The sequence below is a fragment of the Leptosomus discolor genome, chromosome 8 (assembly GCF_034619465.1).
Source record: "Leptosomus discolor isolate bLepDis1 chromosome 8, bLepDis1.hap2, whole genome shotgun sequence".
NCBI classification, from domain to species: Eukaryota; Metazoa; Chordata; class Aves; order Leptosomiformes; family Leptosomidae; genus Leptosomus; species Leptosomus discolor.
Genome location: NC_141398.1, coordinates 31,522,616 through 31,543,723, shown reverse-complemented (window position 1 = coordinate 31,543,723; position 21,108 = coordinate 31,522,616). Strand labels below are relative to the sequence as shown.

The window sequence follows — 21,108 nt, the reverse complement described above, 5'->3', positions numbered from 1 at the left end:
CACCGCCGGTGCAGGTTCGCCCCCGAGAGACCCGCGGGCCGGGCGGCAGCGCGGCGAACCGAGGGCTGCGCGGGGCTGGCAGCGGGTTCAGGAAAGCCACCCGCTTTCCTCCATGTATTCGCCCCTGCCAGAGGCAGAGGCACAGCCACAGGCCCGTCAACAGCTCCTGCTCCTCGCCGGGATGAAAGCAGTCGCTGCTCCCGGCGGGACGGGAGTCCCTCGTCAGACCGAGGTACCAACCAACGCGGGCCGGGGAGCGCCTTGCTCTGGGAGGCCGCGGGGCCACTCGGCCACGGAGCGGCCAAGAGGCCCCCCGGCCCGCTGTCCCCCTTCCCTGCCGGGCGGGGGCCGCGGAGCTGCCCCTCGAACGGCCCCCGGGGAGAAGGCACCGGCACTCCCGGCCCCAGCCCCGGCCGCCGGCTGAGGCCACACCCTGAGGGCGTGGCTTAGCACCCTCCCCTCCCCCTGGCAAGCACATGCGCAAACCACGATGTAGCCGGGAAAATGTCTGTCTGCGGCTGCACATGCGTCATTGGTGATACGCAGCTCCCCCCGCCTCCGCGGGGTTTCAAAGCAAAGCCCGGCTCAGCGCATGCGTCAGCTGCGCGGAGCGTCTGATTGGCTCGCCGGCTCTTTCAGGCCAATAGTAGCGACGGTTCCTTTAGCGGTGTGGCGTCCCGTCTTCCAATGGGATTGGCGGTTGTTGAGAGGTGGCGGCCGTCACTGCCCTTCTTTACCCAGGTGGTTGTCCGGCAAAGATGGCGGAGCCGGGGCTGGAGGAGCTGGTTCTGCTGGAGAAGTTGCTGGGCCTGCGGAAAGGGAACAAGTACGGCGTCCAGGGGGAGCGGAAGGTGAAGGGAGCGAGGAGGGGCCGGGAGCGGGAGAGGCGCGCACGGGCCCCCACGGACCCCTTCCCCGGCGGCTTCTTCCCTCGCCGCCACTTCCCCTCCCCGCTCCCCTCCCCGGCCCGACCCGCGCCGCGATTCCCCCCCACCGCCAGTGCCGCAGGGACCGTGTGGCCTCCCATCCCCCGTCTCCGGGGCGGGCGGCCCCTGCGTGGGCCTCAGCTGCGCATCCCGGCACGGCTAGGTGTTCCCTTTGATCCGGGGGGGGGGGGGGGGGGGGGGGGGGGGGGGGGGGCCGCGCGCTTTTCCTCCTTTTCCTCCTTTTCCTCCTTTTCCTCCTTTTCCTCCTTTTCCTCCTTTTCCTCCTTTTCCTCCTTTTCCTCCTTTTCCTCCTTTCCTCCTTTTCCTCCTTTTCCTCCTTTTCCTCCTTTTCCTCCTTTTCCTCCTTTTCCTCCTTTTCCTCCTTTTCCTCCACCTGCAGTAAGCTGAGGTTGCTCATAGGTTCTGGAAAGCTCTTTCCTTTGCCTGGGGGAGGGTTGTTGTGTGTCGTTGGAGGGATGTCGGCTTAAAATGTTTTTACACGATTCTTCTCTTCCCCGATCTTTCCTGGTGCTAGTGCAAGTTATATCTGTGCTGGCGTGGTCACGTTATGTGGAAAAGATATGTTGTTAATATTAGAAACGTGTCTGTAGTGAAGAGCTGTTGCTCTTAAGTATTTTGTTCCTTTAAAGTAGATGTCTTGACATTTTAAAGTTCATATGGAAACATTCAGTCCTGTAGTCAAAGGTAGCTGAGGGGTGAAAAATGTAATGGGCTCTGAGAGTATCTCAAATGTGTGAGGGCCTTTAAATGATTGCCTCTGAAAACGATACCAGAGGAAAGAAGCTGTGTGATTGCCTTATGTTTTTATATGTATTTTTTACTTGACTTGTTCACTGGTTATTACTTGAGTCCTGAATACGCATTCTTTGGTTGCAAAAGCTTCCTTAATTGTTCAACAACCCAACTGGTATTTTAATGCTCTTACTGTAAAGCATAAGCCTGAAAAATCAAGTAACTGGATCTGTCTGTAGTTTTTCTGACTGCATGTGTGGTGGAAGGATTGAGTAGTAGTCAAAGACTCTTGGTACAACTGCAAAATTAATATTCTTTCAAATTACACCTTATCTTAATTCTGAACTCTGTGGTCAGATACTTAAAAAAAAGAGTATTGCATTTTAATCAGTTTCTCTTCTGTCATTTGGTGTCATAAATGACTGAATGGACTTTAGTCTGTTGTACTAAGTTCTGATTCATTCACTTGGTTTCTGACTTAGGGGTTCAGTTTCCTTTCCCACAGTTTAACGTCTGCTAATGTTACTAGCAAAGACATAGTTAAAGCTAGAGGGGTGTTGTATTGTCCCCCCCCGATACTGGTGAACTACTAACTTCTGTCAAAACATCTGGCAAAAGAAAAGGAATTATGAACAAGCATTTCAGTAAGTCTGGCTGCTGCTATCTGCTCAGAGAGAAACTGGATGCTGCTGGCTTCATGATCTTTGATGTCAGAGTCCTGAATGTGAAAACAAGTTGAAAGGTAGCTAGAGATTTCTGCCAGGATTAGAATGAGCAATGCTGTATCTTGCTAATACAGGCAGAATTTGATTAATTGGAGCTAAATGTGTCTTGATTTGTCCACGTGTGTGTTAAATACACTTCTGTAAAAACTGGAAACAAACCACCCCAAAGAGTGAAAAGAGAACATACACTTTTTTATGTTACTGCCTTTAATGTGAATGCTTCTGAATCTGATACATTGCATTAAAGATTGTTTTGAGGGGCTATAAAAAACCCAACAGCTATTCTTATAGAGGCTGCTTTTTGAAGGAGTTGTTTAGTGTGACACTTCTGTTTCCTCTTCTAGGTTCCTGTTCTTCAAACAAACAATGGTCCCGGTCTGACAGGACTGATGACCATAGCTGCCCACCTAGTGAAACAGGCTAAGAAAGACCAGCTGCTTGGAAGTTCTGCAGAAGAGAAAGCTGTTGTTCAGCAGTGGTTGGAATATAGAGTGACTCGAGTAGATGGAGGTGCTAATAAAGATGATACTAGAATAATTCTGAAGGTAAGGAGGACTTAATTACCTTGCCACTGAATTCTGGAGTGACTAGACCTTGAAGAAGGTTACAGTGCTGAGAGGTATATGAACAAGTTAATAAACCTGAGCAAACTTTGAAGACTTGACAGTATCTTTAAGCACTGGCTTTTATTCTGCTTGCTGCTTTTCACTTTTATGGGCAAAAAATACCCCAGCAACCTGAAACAGGAGGCAAAACATATGAAGCAGAGCTCTTAACGACTGTAATGCTGTAAACTACCCAGGGTGTTCTTGATAGTTTAGGGATTGTTCAGCTGCCTGGTTTCTTATTAGCCAGTTTCTTACTATCTTCATAAAACCTTGGTTATGAACAAGTTGGCATTGTATTTCAAGATAACACTGCTCTGATTGTTTCAGGAGCTATTCTGATTGATTTGGTAGTCGTGAAATACAGGCCATGATGTTGTGATAGTTGGTATTGATAGCAAAAGGAGTTACTGGACAGAGTTGTGTGTGAAAAGTGAAATAATAAAGGAACTTATGCAAAACTGCCCTTCACATCAAGCTACTTCGTATGGAGGCTTTAGTCTACTGTATTAAACTTGTCTGTAGTTTGAAGCTTACTTCCTCTTAAACAGGTGGAAGCAGAAAAGAGAATCTCAAGGGTCACCCTGTTACTTGAGCAGTCAGATGGCAGGGAGTAGGTAGCAAAACTTACTCTATTTTCCTTCTTACTCCTTGTAACTGCTAATTAGTATTTTTGCAGTCTTCTGGGAACAGAGCTTGACAAGAAAGTTTGCTTTATGCTGTTCGTAGAACCATAGAATGGTTTGGGTTGGAAGGGACCTTAAAGACCATCTAGTTCCACCTCCCTGCCATAGGCAGGGACACCTCCCACTAGACCAGGTTACTCAAAGCCCGATCCAACCTGGCCTTGGACACTGCCGGGGGGGTGGGGGGATGTCCATACTGTTAAGTGTTAAGGGCTCTGTTTACTAAGTAATATGAAATAACACAGACATTCAATCCATTTTTAAAGTGTTTATTTTTCTAATTTTGAAAGTATGTTTTAGATGGAAAGTACACAATGCTCGGTGCTACTGGTCAGACTGGGTTTAGAAATAGCTTTGTGAGCTGCAAGGTATTGAGAAAGTTGATCTTACTTCAGGCTAGCAGAGCCTTACTTAATACTTCAGACTTTCGTTAGCTGTGAAGAATCTGAGTCAACTAGAACTATTACAGAAACCAAAGATAAACTGAAGCAACATTCAAGAGTTAACACTGTGTTACTTAAAATCAAGCGAAACCTTGTTAGTAAGCATGAGTTTGTTTACGTTACTTCTCTTTTTGTAACATCTCTGATCTTATTTTCTATGTGCAAATGCTATCAAAACCTTTACAGTCATGGCTACTCTACAGATACTGCATGAAAACTTTCTGCCCTCTGTGATTTTTCAGAACTTGGTTGGAGGCATTAAATAATCAGGGTTTAACTTCAGATTTAGATGTACTTTTGAACAGGTGGTATGACTAGATGGCCCTCAGAGGTCCCTGGTGTCTAATTTTTTTAAAAACATTTATGACAGTATATAATTTCAGTTGTTTTTCAAACAAACTTCTGATGCCTTTTGTTCTCTCACATACTGTGAGAAGACTGTATGAGAATAACTAACTCTTACTTAGCTTTCTTGTCCTTCTATCGTAAAAACCAGAAGCAAGTTTTCTGTTGTTATAATAAAATCCATCTGCTCTAGATGGCTTAGGTGATGATACTTGCTTTCTCAGCACATGCACGTGAGTATCTGCAGAACTGCGTTTGAGTATTAAAACCAGATACAGAGATATGATTGTTTTGTCCTGAAGCTGGTATGTCTCTTCATTTTCAGCCTTAGCAACACTCCCTGTGTACAAAAGAATATACTGAAACACAAATATGTAGATAAAACAAATGTTTCCATACAAAGGAAAACTTCCTTTCTGAGAAAATCAGTCACTTGAGAGAGAATCTCTGCCTTTAAGCATGCTCTAATAGATATTAACACTTCAGTATTATCCTATGGATTTTTTCTTAACAGATGTTGAATAGCCAGAATTTATTTTGACACAGGGCTGCTGTGGAATTGTTGCAGCACTAATAACTTCATAGTACTGCAGTTAAGATTTTTTTTTTTTATTTCTTCTCTTGCCACCATGATTAATCAGAAAAGAGGCAGCCTACCATTGAAGTATACTATGCCAAAAGGGAGTACGGCTGGGAGGAAAAAAAAAAAAAAACACACCTAAAACGGGGAGGCAAGTCTGAGGTTGTAGTTTTACGATGTGTCTGGAATACACAATGGCAGTCTTGGGACAGTTGCAGCCTAGAGCCACAATTTATAATAAGCTGCTCCAAAAACAGTTCAGTCACGTCTGCTATAAACTTTAGGCTGCCTGTTTAACCCTTAACTGAGGTGATGTGGTTCTGAAAAATGTCAGTAAATAACTGGTTTAATGTTTGTTAATTTGAACAGGAAGGGTTTTCTGTTGGGCTTGGGAAAATAGGCTTTTAAATTGTTCTTACTGATGTGTTGACTGAAGCTGTTACTTGGCATGAAAACAATCATGACGTAGTCAGACCATCTCAACAAGGTGTTTTATATTCATTCAGAGCCAATGCTGTACTGTTCAGAACTCGCAGTGGAAGTGCTTTGTGAGTTGAATCTGACTTTGATATGTGCTGCTGTACTGGAGAAAATAAATAGGAGCAATACCTCTGGGCTGTTCTTCAGCAGAATGTAGGAATGGTAATTGTCAATAGCAGTGATAACGTAATATCCAGTGGATTATTTGAACTTTTTTTTCCACAGGATGAGAGAGTATTTTCCTTTGCTGCTTTGGTGTTTAGTTAATGGTAAATTAAGCTGCATAGGAAAAAAAAAAAAATTTGAAAGTTACTGAGTAGTTGTGCTTGGTAACTAGTAGTTTTTTCTGCTCTTCTAGGAAGGAATTGAGAGCCTTTGTGAAACAGTTGTGCCATCAAATGTCTACTTAGATGTTAATGAATTCCATTCAGGAGATCTGAATGTGTCTGCTTTGTCAATTTTAGGTATTCAGAACTTAAGTGTTCTTCCCACCCCCACCCCCACCCCCCCCCCACCCCCGGTCTACAGAGGCATATTCTAAATAACTGGGGGTTTGTAGTTGAATTCACAGAAAAGCCTCCACAGAAATGTAGAAATCTGTAGTCTCTGAAGGGTAATTACAACCAAGAATTTTTGTGTACTACTTTCAGTGGCTCACAAAAAAAATGTTCCGTGATTTCAAGTAGTTTTGTCTCAATTTCCTGTGCTGTCTGGCTGTAATCATGAAATCCAATTAGAAATCTGAATGACTGTGCTTCAGTTCTTTAGTGTGCTTGTTTGAAAAGTTACTGTTTCTACAAATGGATAAGCAAGTTAACCCATGCTCTGTCCATGGTGTTAATCCAGTTCTTGTACACTGTTTCTTGATGGACCTCTAAATGGGATGCTGACCCACTTTGGCTCTTTAAACTTCGACTTTCCATGTTTATGTCTCTCCCTTTCTGTTAGCACCAGGTTGTTTTTATGCACTTACAGGTGTAAAAGATTGAATTTTGATTATTTGAGCAAGATTTGTTGATTATTTTTCTTCTGTCTTTTACAGGAAGCTCAGTATGTTAAATAAAATATTCTTCCAGGCCAGGTTTAGCTCATAGATTGACAGTTAGACAGAAAAGTCTTGCATTAGAATTAAAAATAAGGCTATGCCCCAGTAGTTCAGTTCTGCTCTTCTTGGATATGGCTGCAGAATCCTATTCTTGTGTTCTGTATTGTCAGAGGCTTTCCTGAGGCGTGTGAGAGTGCTTAGCTCTTTGTCTTTGCATGGTGTGATATAAAGGCACTTAGGGCATAAATGACCTCAAGAATATTGCTGACTGAAAGGATGTGCTTCTGTGTGAGGGAAGCACAGACACCTGCAGTGTGGTGTTGTAGTCAAAATACCCAAACCAAAATCAGAGTATGACTGGGCTGTAAGTTGTTGAGTCATTGTAAGAAGCAACTGTTGCTTCTCCGAGCTGCTGTCTCCACTTGCAGTGACTGGAAGGGATTCAGTCACCTTAATTGGCTGAATTGGATTGCAGACAACTAGGTTGCATACTTAAAAGGTGTGTGGGTAGCCAGAAGTGTGCCATGGATGGGATGTGTTGCACTATCACTCTAGATATGGGCTGTAAATTGGATTTTTTTCCCTAGAACAAGCAAATAGAAAGCCGTCAGTTAGTCCACAGATAATGCAGCATCTCTTGTTTCTGTTGCTTTTTCCCCCCATTCCCAAAAATGGGATTTGAATTGCTGCAGTTGTTCGATGCACTTTAGTGCATCAAATGGCAGTTATGCCTTATACTTGCCTGGAACTTGAGAAGGGGTTTCCTGAGGGATTGCAACAAGAAGTTCATATAGTTACAAGCAACTTCCAAGACTGTTTCGGTCATTTAATACTGGGTTTGTATATACATCATCAGTTTCAGTAGTGATGTTCAGTACATGGAGGACTAATACAAATGACAACTAGCAGATCTGAATTTTCTGTGTGTAATGTGAATGCAAAACTGTGTTTGAATTTCTGTTTTCATTAATCTCTCCAGGACAGGAATGCTATTTGAGTTTAACACCATGGTCAGTTAAGAAAGGTTGACTTTCAGGAGTTTTAACATAGTTGGCTACTAGCCAATAATATAATCATCTATGGGAAGTGTTACCTATGAGGCAAGATTGACTAAATGTGCCTAGTGCGCATGAAAATACAATTGTACTGTGGTGTTTCTGAACTAGCTTGACGTACAAAATGAACTCAGAATATCTGTCTGTATTTTATGGGAGGAAAGTACATGTTTGAAAACAGAATTGTAAACTAATGCTGATTTATCCAAGACTAAACCATTTTTGTCAAATTCCATTTGCTCAGTTAACTGACTTCATAAATTTGATGAAGCAGAATAAATAATTTTTATGCTGTAGGGGCTTATTTTGCCTTTAAAGTTTTAAGATTTTTTTATTGATGAGTATTTTTAGAGTGTGCACAGTATATTCAAAGAACAAATTTATTCTTTGTATGTTATTAAACCATCTTTGTGCAATATTGACCCACCCTGAACAACTGGATGAACAGTATTCCTGCATAGAAACTAGCCTATCCCTTGAAGATGTATAAAACTAAGAATTAGCATGCCATAACTTCCTGGATACAGAAATAGAAAATTTTGAGCAGTGAAATAACTGTGTTGATTGTACCTTCAGAGATAATGAGCTCTTTAGCTCGCAAAATCCTGGTTCCGTAGCCTAGACTAAGAAGAAGGGACAGGAGGGAGGGGATATATATTATTTCAGTGGCATTGCTTCTCATTCTAATTCATGATGAGTTTCTGGTTAATCAAAATGAAAAATGCTGGTCAGAGAAACTGCATCAGAATGGACGAGTTTGATTTATTTTTTTTTTACTAGTAACCAGGTCTCTAGGTATTACTTTTTTCTTCCTGAAAGCTTTTTCTTCTTAACGTTGTGTTTGCCTTTGTGTTGTGTGAAATGCCACAGAACTGTAGTTACATGTTTAAAGTAATTTGAGAGCTAACTAACATGAATGAAGCAGTAAACCAGTCTAAAGAAAAGCTGCATAGCCAGGGGCAGATGACCTTACAGAATTCTAACTATGCAGGGGTTAATATTTTTTCCCTGATTTGCTCTAATAAAAGAAATCAAAGCAGACATGAGGATTTTTAAATATTACAGAAGTACAGGAGTCCTGTCATGAAGAGGTTATCAAAGAAATAGTAAGGTGGCATAATGGAGTCAAACTTGTCAAATTCAAATGCAAGGTCAGATGTCTTGAAGTCTCGGTGTTTTAGTTGTGTGGTTTGGTTTTGGGTGTTTTTTTTCATATAGGAGATAGGATTTTTTTTACTGTAGGGTATCTCCACATCAGTAAAATAATGGAACCACAAAAACTGCAATGTGCTTAAGGCTAAATGTAACTTTAACTTTTTCACTAATTTTTAACCCCCTTCACCTTGCCCTAGACTTTCTTTGAAAACAAAAGATTGTCTTAAAATGGAATGTGCTGTAGTTGAGACTGAAAAAACATTTCAGGGATGTTTTGAAAAATGTTAGTTATGTTTAAGCTGCTTGCTTCTGTGTCTGGGGTATGGGGAGGGGGTGGCTTAAGGAGATCTCCAAGGAAAAAAGAGTGCATTTACTACAAGTTTTTTCAAGCAGTGGAGGAATACTAACAGGGAGAGTTTCCAAACCCAGGGAAAAGCTGGGAAACTGTTTTCCTGCATTTCTGAAAAGAATATATAAAACTAAAGCTTGCTTATGCTGGGTTCAGAGTTAAAGTAGATAATTTTGTTTGCTGTTACATTTTTTTTTCCCTCTAGAGGGAAGTAGGGTGCAGAAAGGTTCATTAATTGGATGAGAAGTAGGTGAGATGTGGAGAAAAGGAAGGGCAGGTAAAGAGGTAGAGCTGATGTGTGATGCCTGTATTCCTCAGAAGTGATACACTGGAGCAATGACGAGTCTGTCAGCCTCCTGTTTTCCAGCAGAGAATGACTGCATACAAAAAGCCATGAAAAAGGGTTTTTCAGTAGTATGGTTTTGAAGTATTTATTCACTGAACCTGAATGGACGCTGCCTATTACACATCCTTATAGCTTCTGATACAGGATTGTTGAGAGATGATCTTAAAATGCTGAAGCAATGCTCTCTTCATATGGACTTAGGTAGCAACTGAATTGACAGCACCAGTCATTGAGAATTCCTAGCAGTGATTTCAGCATTAATAAAAGCAGGTGTCCAGTGATACCGGCTGATGGGGACCAAGTTTTGGGCATTGAGCTTGAAACACATTGTTTGTCTCCCACCCCACCATCCCTTTGTGCTTCCCTTGCACGTTTGCAGTTCCAGAACCTTGCTGACCAGCTGCATTGAGTGTGTCCTGGAGGAGGGGAAAAGCTGAGCTGCTGCTGGAAGAGCCACGTGCTCTCCTTTGATCATAGGACTGTGTTTTCCACTTACCAGATGTTAAACATATAACAGCGGTGCTTCTGAGTCATATGCACTAATAAAAAAAAATACCCAACTCTTGCATTTTCTTGAGTTCCAGTAATTTGAAGCCAGGAAAAGACAGATTTTAAAATATTTCTGTGGAGTCAGCTTAATATGTAAAATTAATTACACTTGTAGTTACAAAAACTTGAGTGGATAAAAGTGGGGGAATTATGAAAAATTATGTGCCAGCAGCAGGATGGCCAGCACTCTGTTTAGAGATCAACATTTAAATTTTATTGCATTCTCACTGTCAAAGAATGATGATATTTTAGTTTATTATCTTGACACTTCTTAGAATTTTTTTCTTCTAATGTTTTTCTCCTTTGCTGGATTGGGATAAATTAAAGCTGGCGTTTATTTTATATGCGTGGTCTCCAGAGGAGATTTTCTATTATTTTTAACAATCGCCTTGGTGTTGTGTCTTACAAAGTCAATGCTACAGCACTATAATGACTTTTTCCTTTTTAGGATCTTAACATGCACCTTGAAGATAAAGTCTACCTTGCAGGAAACGTTTTTACCTTAGCAGACATTTTGATGTACTATGGATTGCATCATGTCATGGTGAGTGTTATTTGTGTTATTTTTATATGTACAGCTATTGTAATTGTTGTTTATCTAAAGGGCAGTTTATTGTTGTAGAAGTTGACTTACTGAATTGATCAATGACAATTACAGAACAAAACCAGAGCAATATCTTATAAGAACTTAAAGTAAAACTTGTTTTTAAGTGGGTTTTTTTTTATTTTGCTATGGATCTGTCGAAAGAAGTGTATTATCTGTAGTGTTGGGAATGGTTTAGTTTCCTCTTTGTAATGTAACAAGGACATTACCTGTCCCTGTGTTTCTAGGTGTGAGGACTCTATCTGTTCAAGCCTGAAACATAACTGCTTACAGAACAGGGAAATAGATAAATGAAGCTGAAAGGACGTGTCAGAACTGAAAGTACTGACCTTGTTAGTATCGGAGAAATGCCACTGGTGCTATGAAAGATGCTCGTAAACTAAGTTCCTGAAGGGTTAATGTATATAAATGTGTGAGACATAACAAAATGTCATTTTTGTTTCAAGACTTAATGATAAGACTTGTTAACATACAGAATATGAAAATAACATGGGGAGATGGTGCTTAGGAGAAAAAAGTTTGTACTGAATGACTAAGATGTTGAGAGTTTTCATAGTTGGCTCAGGGTATGCTATGAAGTGTGTATAAATCATTGCACCTCAGTTCTGAACCCCAAGTGGTAATTTAAAGATGAAGCAGTAGAAGTTACTTTTATTTTGGTGGCTGGAATGTGATTGTAAATGAGCTGCTCTTCTCTGGAGCGGGTACTACTAAAAATCAAAGGACTTGCACAAAAAGGCCTGCTAAATTCTTGAGAGGAGATAAAATCAGCCAGTTTTATGTTAGAAAACTAGAGGGAGGGATAATCAGAAAAAGATGCATCTAACAAATGCGTGTGTGTCTGAGAATTGGTGAATTCGGTCAACTGGGTGAATGGTTACTTCATACAATTAAAAGCAGGGTTCTTGGAGAAGAGTGCAAGAATGCTACACTTCAAAAGGAGGCTGAGGCAGGGTGGGTGTGGGTGGAGATGAAGTAATGTGATTCTGTAATGAAATACTGCCAAAAATGGCAGAGAACTTACGTATGTGTACCTTGACTGTCCAGGAGTAAAAGTTCAAGTGAGAGAGTGTCAAGCAGAGGAGAGGGAAGGGAAGCTTCGTTTCAGAAGGTTTTTAAAAACATGTGAGAGTAAGTCACTTAGAATTAATTTTGCTAAATCATAACTTGCCTTGTAAAATACCTTAAGTAGTAGGATAGATGTGTTTAGGACTAGAGTGTCAGAATGGGGTGTTTAGGACTAGAGTGTCAGAATGGGGTACCTTTCACATATGATATGTAGACATAGAAAAAATGTATAGATACTTTCTAAAAATATAACTGTATATGCTGTGAGAGAGAATGAGCTCAAATGAGACTCTTTTTTAAAAAAAAACTTAGGCAGGGGAAAATCAAGCATATTTTAAATTTAGAGTTTGCTCTAGAGTAGACCACCTAATCAAGAAGAAAAGATACAAGTTATTGCTTTGGGAAATAGAACAGATGGTAAAAACAAATGACTTGGTGCTCCTGGGTGCCTGCAACCATCCAGACACTACTTGGGACAAGTTTCTAGTACAGCATCTGTTTCTGAAATGTTTGCTCTCATGGAAAATGATTCTCTGAACTGGGTATAAAGGGCAAATAATGGGGTGGCTATCCTGAATAAAGGAGGAAAATCTAGAAGCTACTAGCTAGGAATGACATGTATTTTGAAGGTTTCAGAATTTATTAATATTAGTATTTCACTATAGAGATAATATCTTGAACTGTAGAATCCTGTGATTTTTTTTTTATATTTTTATTTTTCCTGTAGTGAGAAGAAAGGACATCCAGAGCTGCTTTCTGCCCTAAGCTTTAGGGGGAGGGGGGTGGAGAAGCTGCTGTATCTGTTAATGTGATGTGGTCCAGGGAAACAGTTTGTCATATCCAGCACTGGTTCAGCTAAGCCTTGTGCAAAATATCAATAAATGTTTCCTATGATCCTTCAAGAGTGGAGGTAGAAATGGGAGGTACGGTGTGGGGGAGACCCACGGTTCTTGCTGTCCATCAAGCTGTTTAGAAAATTGATCTGAAAATGTTACTGATAATGACCTTTAGGATTAATCTCTCTGCCTTTGATAGACTGACAACTACATGCTAACACAGACATTAGTAATAGAATACTGTAAATATTAGTGACGTACCATGGTCATCCTGAATGAGCCAAGTATTATTAAAACTCTTAAAACCTTCTAAGACCACCCAATCATATTGCTTGCCTCATCACCTGTGTTTTCATCTTCCTTTCATAGTGTTTCTGAATATAGATCATACATTTTGTTATTCCTCCCCTTCTCCCAGCTTCCTTTTGCCCTTCCTGTTACCCAAGAGGGGGATCTGGAACCTGATCCTTCACTGTCCAGGCTCATCCATTTGAATTTACTAATTGGTTTGTTTGTCTGAACAGCAGCAATTCTTAATTTTGCATTGTATGCCTTTCTTTCATTCTTCCACTCCCTTCTAGTTATCTTAATAAGCGCAATAGTCCTATGTGTTTAAAAATCCATATTGTGAGAAAGGAATTAAGATTTTGAGTGAGAGTCAGATTCACAGGTAGTGTATCAGGCTTCTTGCAGACTGCGTCTGTGTTGAGTTTGTGAATTAGAAATACACACGTCTAATAATAGAACGGGAACTAAATTGTATACATTGTTGTTCTATGTCCTAATATAGGTGACAAACACCCAAAAAGTGTAATGCCTGATTCTAACTGTCTAAATGAGCTTTTTCAGTCACTGTGATTTACATTGTCATATGTAATTCCATGTCTCCATGTATCTAATGTAAATATTGTTGTCTTTAGACACTTTGATTACTTAAATATATATGTGGATAAATATAATGAACAATGAAGTTCTACTAGTTTAAGGCCTAGATTGCAGAGGAAGCATTACTTGAGGATAGCTCAGGCAATCAGGAAGCATTACATTTCCCCCTGTGGTAATGAACTTGTTTTCATATAACTTTTTTTAATTAAAAAGAGTTTCCCTATGTTTTTATTCTTAAGTATTTTTGAACAGCACAAGTCCAGGTCTATTTAAGAAAAATAATCAATACAAAGATATGTCTGGTTTTATACCTCAAAAATTGTCAGAACCAAAGTAGTTATCTCAAATCTGTCTGACTTGAAAATTTCTTTAAGGTGTAGAAAATAACTTCTGGGTGAAATTTCTATCTGCAAATGGAAGAAGCCTCAGTCAACATTTTGGGGTCAAATCAAGTACAAACCAAAGTTGTTCTCCTTGGGTCAGAACTACTAATACTGAACTACAATGAGGCTGCAATAGTAGTTTATTTTTCAGTTAACTTTTTCCATAATGAATGCCTTCTGTAATAAACAATTGTCATGATTTTCTGTTAATATTCACTGATACCTGCTTATCTTAGTACTGGGATTACAGGCTTTCCTTCTAAAGAATGATGCTGGAAGTGGTACTTAAACTGAATTACAAAAAACAGTTTTACTTTAAAGAAAAAAATTAGTTTTAAGCATGTGCCTTTAACATCAGAAAATCAGTCAAAACTATTAAAATACATGTATTTCATGAAATACAACTGTTTGGGTTTTTTTCTCTTTCCCTCATATCTAAAGGCTAAATCAAAAAAGTGAGATAGTGTCTTATCCTTTTCTTGATGCTGAAGAACTTCAGATGTAGGCAGGTATTTTGAGATTTTCCGTGCACACACAAGGTGAGGGAATGGGAATTTACGCCTGCATCTCCAATGTTAGTGAAAGCAAATATAATTAAAGCTTGTGTATTTATAGCCCTTCTAGAAACTCTTCTAGTTGTGTTGTATGACGACCACCTTGGTTCCCCTTTGTGAGCTTTGTGGTGGAAGAGTAAGACTTTTTTTTTCCATGACATGAAAAAAAAGCCTTTCAAATTGAGTGTCTGCTTCTTTGCTATTAAAGTAATTGCTTTAATAGCAAATAATTATTTTAACAGCAGAACAGCAGCCTTTCTTAACTTGGGGGAATTATCTAATTTAATGAGGAAGAACAGAAAATACCCATCTATCAAAATGTTGTAAAAAATGCCATGGAAGTGATCTCTAAACAATTAACCTAAGAGTTATGTTCTGAGTAAAAAGTAGAGCATGCCACAAAGTGCTTTTTAATATATTTCACTGATAGAGTGTATTATGTAAATAAGTAAAAATATCTTGCTTGTTGTGCCTAGAGTACAAAAAGGGGGTTTGTTATTAGAGTAGCTGTCTGATTTGCCCTTCAGGTGTTTTTTGGCTACGCTAATAGAACGGAGGGAGGACTAGTTTTCCAGATTTTATTTTTGATTTACATCAGAGAAATGTGAAGATTGAGAATTATCAGTATAAAATCATGGGGAGAAAATACTGTATCTGCTGCAAAACCTGAAGTTGAGCTCAGCATTTTTATAACCAAGTGCTTACCCATGAAAGACTCGGAAGAGGGTATTGTAACTACGTAGAACACTCACGGAACTTAGTGACGGTGTTTTTACTATCTGCTTGTACTTAAATACTTCCAGTGATTTCAGATGGCCTTAGAGTACATGTGCTGCTTTTCATGCTCTGTGTTGCTTTGTAAATGGTTCTACAGCTTCATGCCAAACACCAGCTTCCAACTACCATTAAGTATAACAAGCTGCAGGTGGTCAAAGCCATCTTCACCTAAATGGTACTACATGTGGGTTTTTGTCCTGGATATACTGTACTTGCAGAAGCTCAAGCAGTTTGTGAAGCACTTAGTGTTACGTTTTAAGAGCTTGCCCTTTTTGTTTGTAATGCCTTTAAAAATTCTGGAGTTTTTCCCCCTTATCAGTGTTGTTCTCTTCCACTTGGCTAATGCTGATGAACTCCCTTATGTTTCTAGCTCAGTAAAAGTAATATGTGGCTGTGTTTCAATTGATTTGTCTGTGCACTTCTGTGAGGCTATACAGCTGTAGGAATAGTGTTTACATTTCCATGCCAGCAGCAAGAAAAGCAGATTTTCTCATACTGCCTGAACTGAGGTTCATCACAGTTCAAAATTGCAGAAGCTATGCAAATACCTGTGCAGTGCTGTGCTGGTGTGCAGGCAGATGAGGTCTGTAGCAAGAAGAGCTGCTTGGGTTTAGGAGCAGCTGCAAGATCCCTGCTTTTCGGTTGTTGCTGCAGTTACTATGCTTGTAACTTGCTGTTAACAGGGCTTTAATGCTATGTGGCATTCATTTAGAATTCTTGAAATTCTTCCTCCTTGGTAATTTTCCAGTGGTTCATCTTTAGTGTATAGATCCTTATTTTCTTTTTACCTCTATGTGTGTGAAGCTTTCAAATTCATAGCCAAGTGCTGGGCTGTGTGAGAACAGTAAGGAGAAGCAGCAAATGTTGTAGGCAACTCTTGAAATTGACAGGGCTGCTGTGTCATGAGGTGAAATTTAACATGAGACTTAGTTTTGAACACCAGCTTTTTCACTCATACAGCTGAGTAAATGAGTAGGTATAGGTTTGTGTGAGCATATTTGTTTCCAGCTGTCCTGTGCCCAAGATCAAATTTGCAATGGACCTGCATAAGGCATAGACCATCTGTTTGGCTTTTGAGGAGCGGATTAACCTTGATTAGCTCTAGAAGTCTAAACATGATAAATACTAGGCATGTCTAGCTAGTGGTTTGCCTGTTAAAACTCTCCTCTACAGATGTGCCCTTTTTCATTGGCTGCAGGTGGTGTCAAGATGACCAAGTTAAGTTTGATGGCTAACTTGGTTAACTGAAAATGAAGTGAGGTGAATCCTGCACTGACTGGTTTAAGCATTGGTGAGAGAAGGTAGGGTAGTTGATGTGCAGATCACATGGTTCCTGATGCAGTTTTTGTCAGCTGTTTTGAGGACATATGTAATTCACTTGTAGTAGGTTAATATGAAGAAACAGATTGTCTAAACTGATGAGCTAACTTCATTGCGGAGGAATGAGGAGACCTAAAATTGCTAGTCAAGGATTAGTAGCACAGGTGATGTAGGCTGGGAATAGTTCTTCTACAGTTGGCTTGAAACACGGAAGTAGTAAGTCTTTAGTGAAGGATGTTGCTGACTTGAACTGAGAAGACTTTGAAAAGGTATAATTTTTAAGATCTGTAGCTGTAGATGACTGAGCCAGTCCTCTGATAGAAGTAAAGGTAGGCTTGAAGCTCTTCATTAATCTTAGACACAATTCCTGGGGCAAGGAGCTGTTGCTATGGTAGTTGGAGGTTTCTTCCTGACTGATCTTGCAGCTGTTTAGGTTTGTGTTAAAATAAGCAAGCAACTGTGCTGTTGACTTGAGAATTCTGGTGGACAACAAGACCTGAAACTGTAGGAGTAATTGATAGTACTTCAAATATGTTTATGAAGTATGGACAGGTTTTCAGTTTGTTTTACTGTAGTAATTTGAGTCATGCCATTGCTGTCTTAATAATGTGGGCTAGCACATCTGATCAGGTAAGCATTGAGCTGTGCTGTTTCTTAGTAACCATTGTATGACTATTGCTCAAAACAGAAAACAACTTTCAACTTTTCTATACAATCTGAAGTTGCCTGAAAAAAACCTTATTCCTGTACTTGTAATACCCCTTGAAATACAAAGTAGTCACTTTGCCTGTGAGGCAAGACTGCCTGCTAGGTTGATGTGAAAGACATGTGGTAGAACTCTTGCCTGCACCCCCCAGTACTGTATGCTAACCCTGTGGGTAGATAGATGCATTGAATTCAAGCAAGCTAATGCCCTTTTCCCCTTTCTAGCATACAAATGTATATTCCACCCTCCAGGTCTGTTCATTTGAGTAAACTAAAAGTCAATACATATTTTGGGCTGTGAATTTGAATATGTGAAATTAAATAGAATACTACTGGACTGTGAGTCCTTTTTATGTGAGTTGAAACCAGCTGTAAAGCTGTCCACTTTTATTTTACATTGCCACATACTGTGACACTGGTGATGCAGTGCCTTGTATTATTGGTGCCTTGTGTTTCTTCCCCCTGCAGGTAGACCTCACAGTGCAAGAAAAGGAGGAATACCTTAATGTGTCTCGTTGGTTCAACCACATTCAACATTATCCAGGTGTCCGACAACATCTCTCTAATGTCATCTTCATCAAGAACAGGTTATACACTAATGCTCATTAAGGAAAATATTCATGTCATGTTGGAAGGGTGTTTGGGAGTTTAGCAGTTATACTGTCCAAAACCACTAACTTCAAAATACTGGTTTGTAACCACCTGTATGTGAACCAAAACTGTCGATGTCTCAAATAATACAATTGCATTGAATTGCTGTTGCTCATTCAAGAGTTTGAACTGGTTAAAGAATTGTATCGTGTATCTGATTAAATGAAACAATGGTAGAAAGATGGAAATGGAGTTTTAATTCACTATTTTTTTAAAAATGAAGAGTTCTTTCAGTTGAACATTCAAGTGTAACTACATGGTCTTTGTAGAAGGAAGTACTTGCTTTCCTTCAATTATTCACTCCTTTTACTATTTATTGAATTTTTACGGCTGTCCCTCTTTCTTTTCATTTTACTTTCCATGGATGTTTACACTAGTTTTGTAAAAGTTAAGAGCTATATTGTGTGCCAAGGATGTGAAAAAGGGAACATGCAAATGTTACAAAGTATTTATGTGACTGAATAAATTATTTTAAAACCATAGTCTTAATTTGGCTGTGAAACATTTAGTTTTTCTTTCATAAAGAAGACTTTTAAAAGGTTCATTCACTTGCTACTTCATTTTGTGGTATATGGACTTTTCCTTAGATTCTAGGAGCGTTTCCTTTCAAACTGGGTAACAAAGGCAGCATTTTTCAAGATTTTGCATATGTCTCACTATATGGTATTTCCACACAAGTACAAATGCAAGTTCCAAGAACCTTAAAAAGATAAACACGCAAGAAACCAAACACCCCCCTCAGATTAAGATAATTATGAACTATTCTGTCAAGTTCACTCTCAATGGTTTACAGTTTAAGACCAAAGACACTATTGTTGGGTCAGACTTTTGGAGAGATCAGTTCACTGTGGAACATGGTCCCTCCATTTTTTATTTTCAACAAATCTAAAAGTGCTAAGGATACATCTGAGCTGGGTAATCACCTCTGCACAATTCAGCTACCCTTTCTTTTAAAAAGCTGAAAGAAATGGAAAAATATTTTGGTATTTTAGTTGATGAACTTCTACGTTGGTTTCTACGAATGCTTGGCTAACAACTTCTCAGTTGTATGTTCTTTTGTCTTAACTGCTACTTTAGGAGCCTCCCCCAGTGAGGTAGATACAACGATACCTTGGGTAGCTGTTGGAGTGTTTTGAGTGTTACAAAGCCTTAAGGAAAAAGTAGGTAGATAATGAGATAATTAAAATACATCCTGACACACAAAAGGACAGAAGAAAGTGAGTAAGCTTAACTTGGACAATTCCAGGCTCTCCAATAGATGTTTTCTGTATACACATAACTTCTTTAGAGAGTTTACGGTGTTACTTTTAGGAATGTCTTATAGTGTTAAAAATGAATACTCGTTTTGAAAAAGTTCTTGGCATTTCCCAAGGGGTTTAATTCTCAGATTCTACTGTCTCACTGTTAGTTACTCTCACTCCTTGATATCTAGAAGCAGGCCTTGTGTACTTAGTTATGAAGATCTCGCCGAAATCTTGACATCTATTCAAGAATTGTGGAGTGGGCTTTAGCGCAAATGTGCAGGAGAAACTTCATACTTCAAACTTTTCATATTTGATTACCTGAGGGCTTCAGGTTTTTACTGTCAGTACTGGCACACTTAATTACCAATTTATTCAACCATTTGTTACATAAGAGTACATGTATAAGCACGTTTCCTTTTTTCCCCCCACTTATGACTGGGAGCAAGTGATGATGAGACTGAGGAAAATGACCTACACTTCTGCTAAATTCTACTATAGTGAAGCATTTTCTGTTTTTGAAGGGAAGCTTGAGTGGGAATAATCAGTGCATTTGGTCAGGGTTTGGGGAAGTTTCATGTTCATCTTACAGATTGTTTGTTTTTATATATGCTGTTGCAGGCAAGAACAAGTTAAGTGTTGTAAAGTGTATGTTGGAAGCCTTCACCTGTGGAAACAGTGACTTCTATTACAGCTGAGAACACTGGAGTGAAGCCAAAGCTAAAAATATTGCTTTAAACAATACTGTCATCTTTTCAGGCACATTTGGTAGGGATGATTCTACAATGCGGGGTTGGTTTTTTTTTATTAATCCCAAACAACTGCTGTTTCCAAGGGCTGGGATTTCTCAAGGTGGCTGCATGCTACTGCTGCAGTATCCCCTAGCTTCTTGTGCCAGTTTTATTTTCTCTGGTGTAGAACAGGAGTGTTATTGCTGCCGAAATGTTTTTTTAAAAAAAAAAAAAGTTCGGATAACAAAAAATATATGTTTAGAAGAGGATTAGTAAAATTTATAAGTTCTGAGAGGCATTTGGTCATTATCATGTGCTAACTTGAGCATTTTGATTTTCGCTCCCCTGCCTGGAGAAGCTTAAGGGTGTAGAGGCTTTAAAGCAAAGGAGAGTGAATTGAGATGTTGCCTTAGAGAGATGATTGGGAAAAGCAGATGGCATTGATTTCCTCCCCTCTCCCCCTTTCTGTCTAATGCCTTTTGATCATCAAGGACAGCTGAATCTGGAAAAGAACTTCTGGAGCTTGGTCTATCTGAGATTGAGATGAGGTACCCTTTTTACTATGATGATGCTTTGTATTATGTACAGATGAGGTGCAGTGTACGTGAGCTGTCAAATTAGCATCGATGGCCTGTATAAAGAGTGTGAGTGGGTAAATGTTCTGCTGGTTTTAAGGCTACTACGGCTTGTCTTTCTGTTTCTGTAATATTTTGTTATACTTTCACTGAGCATCAGTAAAAGTGACTTTCCTCCCTCGCAACCTCTTTCTCCTTTCTTAAAATTTCAGTTGCTGAAGGGCACAGTAAATACTGCGATGTTGTTTTACTTTTGTTGCTTTGCAGTTTGATGTTGATGATGACCACAGTGATGTGTGGAATTTATTTTCACAGCATTTCATGAACAGTGGTGCTCTCATTTGTTAATGTATCTCATCATTGGAGTATTATTATTTTGCATAATTGTTCTAATTTATTCAAGGGGCCTGACATGTTATGGTCTTTTAAGTATGTGCCTCTAGGACTTGAGGTTGTTGCCATATGGTGAGACAGGGCTGCGTGACAACCTTTCAGCAACTGAAGAATTCAACAGTGAAAGAAATATGATAATTGTAAGTGTTCGGTGAAATCTTAACACTTACCACTTTGACTTGTCTCCTTCCCCTTGGTGCTCAGATGACTGGTGCTTGCAGACAAGCCAGGCTGAAACATGGGTTCCAAGTACTGCATCGAGTACGTTAGAAATGTGCTAGTGATTTTTAGTGGCCTTGGTGTGCATAGCTTCATTTTCAAGTGAGAGTCCAGTTTGACTGGA

At 39.7% G+C, this 21,108-nt stretch overlaps 1 protein-coding gene across 1 annotated transcript; it reads left to right on the top strand.

Annotated features, from left to right (window-relative positions):
• Nucleotides 1–724: 724 nt before the first annotated feature.
• On the top strand, nucleotides 725–18,307 carry EEF1E1 (eukaryotic translation elongation factor 1 epsilon 1). Its single transcript, XM_086469095.1, has 4 exons — nucleotides 725–851; nucleotides 2,749–2,949; nucleotides 10,491–10,586; nucleotides 17,643–18,307. Exons 1-4 carry the CDS (start codon nucleotides 759–761, stop codon nucleotides 17,781–17,783), a joined length of 531 nt encoding a protein of 176 aa, XP_086325221.1. The 5' UTR covers nucleotides 725–758; the 3' UTR covers nucleotides 17,784–18,307.
• The last annotated feature ends 2,801 nt before the right edge of the window (nucleotides 18,308–21,108 follow it).

Excerpts from the sequence above, each read along its gene's own strand:
- EEF1E1 (XM_086469095.1), top strand. The coding sequence starts at position 759 with ATGGCGGAGCCGGGGCTGGAGGAGCTGGTTCTGCTGGAGAAGTTGCTG. Across the intron at positions 852-2,748 it reads GCGTCCAGGGGGAGCGGAAG|GTTCCTGTTCTTCAAACAAA; the intron begins GTGAAGGGAGCG and ends TTCCTCTTCTAG. Across the intron at positions 10,587-17,642 it reads ATGGATTGCATCATGTCATG|GTAGACCTCACAGTGCAAGA; the intron begins GTGAGTGTTATT and ends TTCCCCCTGCAG.